Source organism: Vigna radiata, chromosome 8, assembly GCF_000741045.1.
Source record: "Vigna radiata var. radiata cultivar VC1973A chromosome 8, Vradiata_ver6, whole genome shotgun sequence".
NCBI lineage: Eukaryota > Viridiplantae > Streptophyta > Magnoliopsida > Fabales > Fabaceae > Vigna > Vigna radiata.
The window spans coordinates 36,909,055-36,914,917 of NC_028358.1; the positions used below are offsets into that span (position 1 = coordinate 36,909,055).

Genomic DNA, 5,863 nt, shown 5'->3' on the forward strand with positions numbered 1-5,863 from the left:
TCATTCAAGTTAAAGCACCAAAATATTGAAAGATAAAGGGATCCAAATTAATCCACAATTTCAGTGTTTGATTTAATCTTCTTTACCTCTCCTTTTTATTTTTGGGAAGAACTTATTAAATCAACTACAATTTCAAAAAACTATTTAAAAATAAAATTAGAAAAGAAAGGTTTGAAAGAAACCTATTCTTTTATTTGTCCCTTAATAATTTTGATCTCCAATTTGCATAGTGTTATTGTTTTTTTTTGCTTCGACAGATTTGTTAAATATTTAATTTTTTTTGGGTGGGTGTCACGGTCCGCTGTCTGTCGCAATAGAGATTCGCGTGTGTTTTGAATAAGATTTATCTGTTTTAATGGCTATTTTTTAAGTATAATTAAAGCTCTCGCTTTATTTGATAATCTTCTGAATAAAAGAAGATCGGGCATGTAATCGTTGTTGTTTAAAGTAAAGAACCACTATTATCTATTAATGATGTCGTAGGGTCGTAGTTCGATTTTCTTTAAACACATTGTTAAGTTAAATTGTCAGTGGAGATTACAAAATATGAAAAATAACACTTTAATTAGATGGGAGTTAAGAGTAATAATTACAGTTCAATAAAACTAGTTACAGTTTAGATTCGTAAAATTTAACTCTTTCGATGCGTTTTCATTCACACTTGACAAAATCAACATGTTCTCCCGTTCGCACGTTACTACTTTTGTTCATACGTGAATCAGAATTGATGATCAATACTATAATAAGACAAAAAAACAAAAAAAAAATAGAGAAAAAATTGAAGCAGATGGGCCCCTTGACCCGGTGGCCTATTTAGTTTAAAGGCACCAGATGGCCCAATAATAAACTGCCGGCCCATTATGCCCCCACCTCCTTCTATCGTTCCGTTAACAAAACTCAACTCTCTATTTCCCCCCACACGCACACCTCTCTCTGTCTCTCTCTCTCTCACGCACAACACAGCAAACTCCAACTCCATTATTATTACTGTTGTTATTCATAGAATCATTAGCGACACAATGCACTCCTCCGCCGAGGACGACTCCGACAACCCTGCCACCACCGCGGGCTCGGAGTGGACGTTCTCCGCCAGGAACCACGCACCGTCGTCGGACCCCTGCTGGGAAGCCATAGAGCGCGGCGGCGGGACCCTGGGACTGGGCGACCTCCGGTTTGTGCAGCGAGTGGGAAGCGGCGACATCGGAAGCGTGTACTTGGTGGAGCTGAAGGGCTCGAACGGGTGCCTGTTCGCGGCAAAGGTGATGGACAAGAAGGAACTCGTGGCCAGGAACAAAGACACGAGGGCAAAGGTTGAGAGAGAGATTCTGCAAGCGGTGGATCACCCTTTTTTGCCGACTCTTTACGCGTCGCTAGATTCCCCTCGCTGGTCTTGCCTCCTCACCGAGTTCTGCCCCGGCGGCGACCTCCACGTCCTCCGCCAGAGGCAGCCCGATAAACGCTTCCACCACGCCGCCGTTAGGTCTGTCTGTCTCTCCTTTTTCTTCTTCAACTCTCCCTATTTAATCTGCATGTGATCCTGTTACAGTTTGAAGCGGCGTGGGAACATAAATGATCACACGTCGGTCGGAACTTTTAATGGTTACATTATCACTTTATGCAGAAATTACTTGACACCTTAAATATGTTTAGTGTTGAATTATGCGATACTTTTTTGTGTGTGTTTTTTATTGAACGCAAGAGATTGCAATTATGGATGATGAATGAACAACATGCATGCAGAGAATAATTTGGTCGAGTAATTTGTTTCTTTCATTTATACGTTGTTATAATATATATTGGTGTGTTATAAATGAAAAGAAAACTTAATAGGTAAAAAAGTTACTGTTTAAGATGTCAGTGGAATTTGTAACTGAATTAACAATGGGTAACTGGGTTTGTTGATGTTTGCATTCATCAATGCTAATGTAAGGAAAATGAAAATTTATAATATAATAGTGGAGAGGGTGGAGAGAGAGAGAGCATGTTTATTTGGCTTCTTGGTGATGCAGTTTGTGATGGGAAAGTTGGGATAGGTCATTGGCTTTGAGTTGAGTTGGTTTAATCTGCTCATAATTTCATTGGCTGTGGGCCATTTGATTCAATTCATGTCTCCTTTGATGCCTTTGATGGTGAGCCCACGAAGGCTTTTGGTGTGTCCGTCGTGCACCAAATAATAATTTAGTGCCTCCCCCACTTAACCAGTAACCATTATCGGATTGTCAAACTAATACTAATAATAAACAAAGTTTAGAGCATTCCTATCTCGTCGTTTCTGAACTTGAACAGATTTAAATATTTTTAGGATGGAACTTCCATCTTAAACTATTGCATAAACAAGTAATGGAGCTTTTGGGTGTAGGCAAAAGGTTTTATTTCTCTAAAAATTACAAATAGTGCACGTACGTCTTCATCAAAATATATTTGAATATTTATGCAAAAATAAAAGTTGATGACGTTTTGGATGGTCAAATTTTAAAATAACGGGTATGATTATTCAAAAGTGGACCCTACATGATTTAATTATTCGAGAAATTGATGGTAATAAAATTATGATGCTGATATACCAAAATAATACATGCCGATAATAACAATTCCACCATGTTATGTTGACTTCAGGGTGTTGTGGTTACAGGTTCTACGCATCTGAGGTTGTGGTTGCGTTGGAGTACCTACACATGATGGGGATAATATACCGTGATTTGAAGCCTGAAAATGTGCTCATAAGATCCGACGGTCACGTAATGCTCACTGACTTTGACCTCTCACTGAAAGGTGACGACACAACATCAACGGCCCAGATCGTGTTCGATCAAGACCCACCCAGCAACAGCTGTTCCAACGACCATTCCAAGAACCAATGCGCTCCCGCCATGTCATCCTGCATGCTGCCAAATTGCATTGTGCCATCTGTCCCATGCTTCCACCCGAAGCGCGGTCGTAGCAAGAGGTCCTCGAGGTGTGGGTCGGTGGAGATCGTGGCGGAGCCAATAGAAATTCGATCGACGTCGTTCGTTGGGACCCATGAGTACTTGGCACCGGAAGTGATTTCCGGGGAGGGTCACGGTAACGGCGTTGATTGGTGGACACTGGGAGTATTCATTTTTGAACTGTTCTACGGGATGACACCGTTCAAAGGGGTTGAGCATGAGCTAACCCTAGCGAACATAGTGGCACGTGCCCTTGAGTTCCCTAAGGAGCCAATGATCCCAGGAGCAGCTAGGGATTTGATCTCACAACTGTTGGTGAAGGACTCAACAATGAGACTGGGTTCAACAATGGGTGCCCTAGCAATCAAGCACCACCCCTTCTTCAATGGAGTTAATTGGGCATTGTTAAGGTGTGCTACCCCTCCATACATCCCTGCATCAGACAAGTGCAAGGAATTGGTTCGACTCTATAATTGCACAACCAATACCATAGACTTCTATTAAAACTCTCTTTCTCTTTCTATATATATATATATATATATACATATGACCATCCATACAACTCAAACTGCTCATATACAACTTCAACTCAGACAACTGCTGTGGGATTTTACTAAAACTACAAAACCATGTTTGTGTAATTAACAGTTGCGTTGGTGTAATTAATTACAGTTATAAAACTGGAATTGGTGTAATTAACAATTTTATTTAATTTATAGAATGGGGAGGATAAATGATTTCCAGTTATTCATTGGATATATATATATATATGCCATTTCGTCTTTGACCAAGGAATTAGATTCCTTTACGATTATTTTCTCATGTTATAAAAGTAAAAGACGTAGACATAATTATGGAATATAAAACCTGTCATCGTTAGTTTTTTACTTAGTTTGCTTTTTATAATGCTGTGTCTGATAATATGAAAGGAAACATAAGAAGATTCGAATATAAGAAAGGCAATTCTTTCTCACTTCTCCTGTTCGCTTGTCCACATCAATTATTGTTTCTCCACAGATGCTGTTGTTGGTTGGTGGGCCAACCATTTCAACCGCCGAATGTATTTTACTAAGTTTTTTTAATCTCAGTTTTCTCTGCGGTGGTTGCAATCACCAAACACGTTAATTCTGGTAAGAAAAAAATAAAAAAGATAAAACTATGCAATGCAACTGCAAAAGTACATACTTTTCTGAGTTATTGGTTGAAATTGAATTAGGTATCGTATTCGAATTAGAAGAAAGTATTATTATTTTCCTAAATCACATTTCGAATAAAGTATTGTTTGGAAAGAAAATAAAATTAGTTATATTGTTTACACGATAATTTATATAACATGCATTTTCTCTTTATATTTCGTAAACATACTAATAACTTCATCTATACAAATGTTATACAAAGAAATTGTATAAATTTAAGAATCGTAATTAAAAATTCAGAAAAAAATAGCCATGGAAAGTTCCATTTTTTTCTCAGCCTGTGATTGTGCTTCCAGAATCCTGCTGTTGTTCCATTGAAGGCTGTAAATGATTCTTTTGTGACGTGAAAACCACTCCTCTCCATCATCCATAAAAGCTTTGTTTTATCACTCTTTTAAAATAAAATTAATTATGACCGGTTCTATTGTTGCGGTAAGTTAAAGGAAAAAGAACTAAAGAAATAGAACAGTAGTGTTCCAGTTATCTAAGTACTATAATTTCTGAAGAAATTTTTGTAACAGTAGTTTATGATTTTATATAGTCCTAAAACATTCTATACAAATTCTTGGATTATACTTTTTTGGACGTAAAGCCTTACGAGTTTCATTCTTGAATGTCATCTAGTATTATGTTGTGTTATCCTACTGTGTTTAAGGTATCCGTTGCTAAAAATAGTCAGTTTTTCATTGCTAGAAACTCATATTACACTCCATTTTTGTTGCACCGAATAAACCTTCTTAATTCTTCAGCCTTTAGTATCTCTAAATGCATTAGTCAAAGTGGAATCAAGAATGGAAGGCGAGTCCTTAGAATCTTGAAAAAAATAAACTGGTTTTAGTTGAAAAGAAAATCAGCCAGCAAAATTTTTAATCTTTACCAATTTGTCGCTTCATACATTAATTCTTATGACATATATAGGTTAACTGTTGCTTTAAAGAAATATTATATTTTAATAAGTTTCTCAGAAGATTTTTTTTTCCAAAGCGAGAACAACTTTTGACACATTTTCCCATTATCTTTTCTGAAATTTGATTGGCCATTACATGAATGAAAACTTTACATAATTTAGTCGAATAATAGAAATTTGTTTCATTAGAGTTTTCCGTTGAGATTTATGTTTATTATGAAACGTCTTTTCCTCTGTTAAAAGAAATAACAGAATAAGATCGACTTTGTAGTTGCATTTGTTATTTTATTTTATTTTTTATGAAATAGATCACTCTTAAATTTTATTGACCTGAATAAATTATCAGAAAGGTTGTTTTTTTTAGGTTTAATCATTCTGATAGTCTCTTTTTTCGGTGACTTTTTTCATTTAGGTCCCTCATGTTTTCTTTTTCTCAATTGGGTCCCTATTTTCGAAAAATTGAAGCAATTAGGTCACTGTCGTTAGTTCCGTACTAACACCGTTAAAGAGGGTAACACGTGTCAGCTCATGATTTTTTTGAATTTTTTAAATATATTTTTTAATTATTTTCATTTTTATTTTTTATTTTTTTTCTTTTAAAAATAAAATTTGCCACGTGTCAAGTTGACATTGTGCCACGTAGCAGTGACAGTGTGAGGTGGCACTGACAGTGCCACGTGTCATTGTCAAACCATGTGTCATTGCGTTTGTTTCAATTAGGTCCCTGTATTTTTATTCTGTTCAAATTTGGTCCTTGTATTTTTATTTTGTCTCAATTTAGTCCTAATTTTTTTAAAAATTTAAAAAAATTTGTTCCTTCCCAAATAAAATAC

The 5,863-nt window shown here is 36.3% G+C and overlaps 1 protein-coding gene across 1 annotated transcript; it reads left to right on the forward strand.

The window, feature by feature from the left end:
- Nucleotides 1-623: 623 nt before the first annotated feature.
- On the forward strand, nt 624-3,700 carry LOC106771182 (serine/threonine-protein kinase D6PKL2-like). The gene is made up of 2 exons (XM_014657106.2): nt 624-1,480; nt 2,633-3,700. Exons 1-2 carry the CDS (start codon nt 861-863, stop codon nt 3,429-3,431), a joined length of 1,419 nt encoding a protein of 472 aa, XP_014512592.2. The 5' UTR covers nt 624-860; the 3' UTR covers nt 3,432-3,700.
- The last annotated feature ends 2,163 nt before the right edge of the window (nt 3,701-5,863 follow it).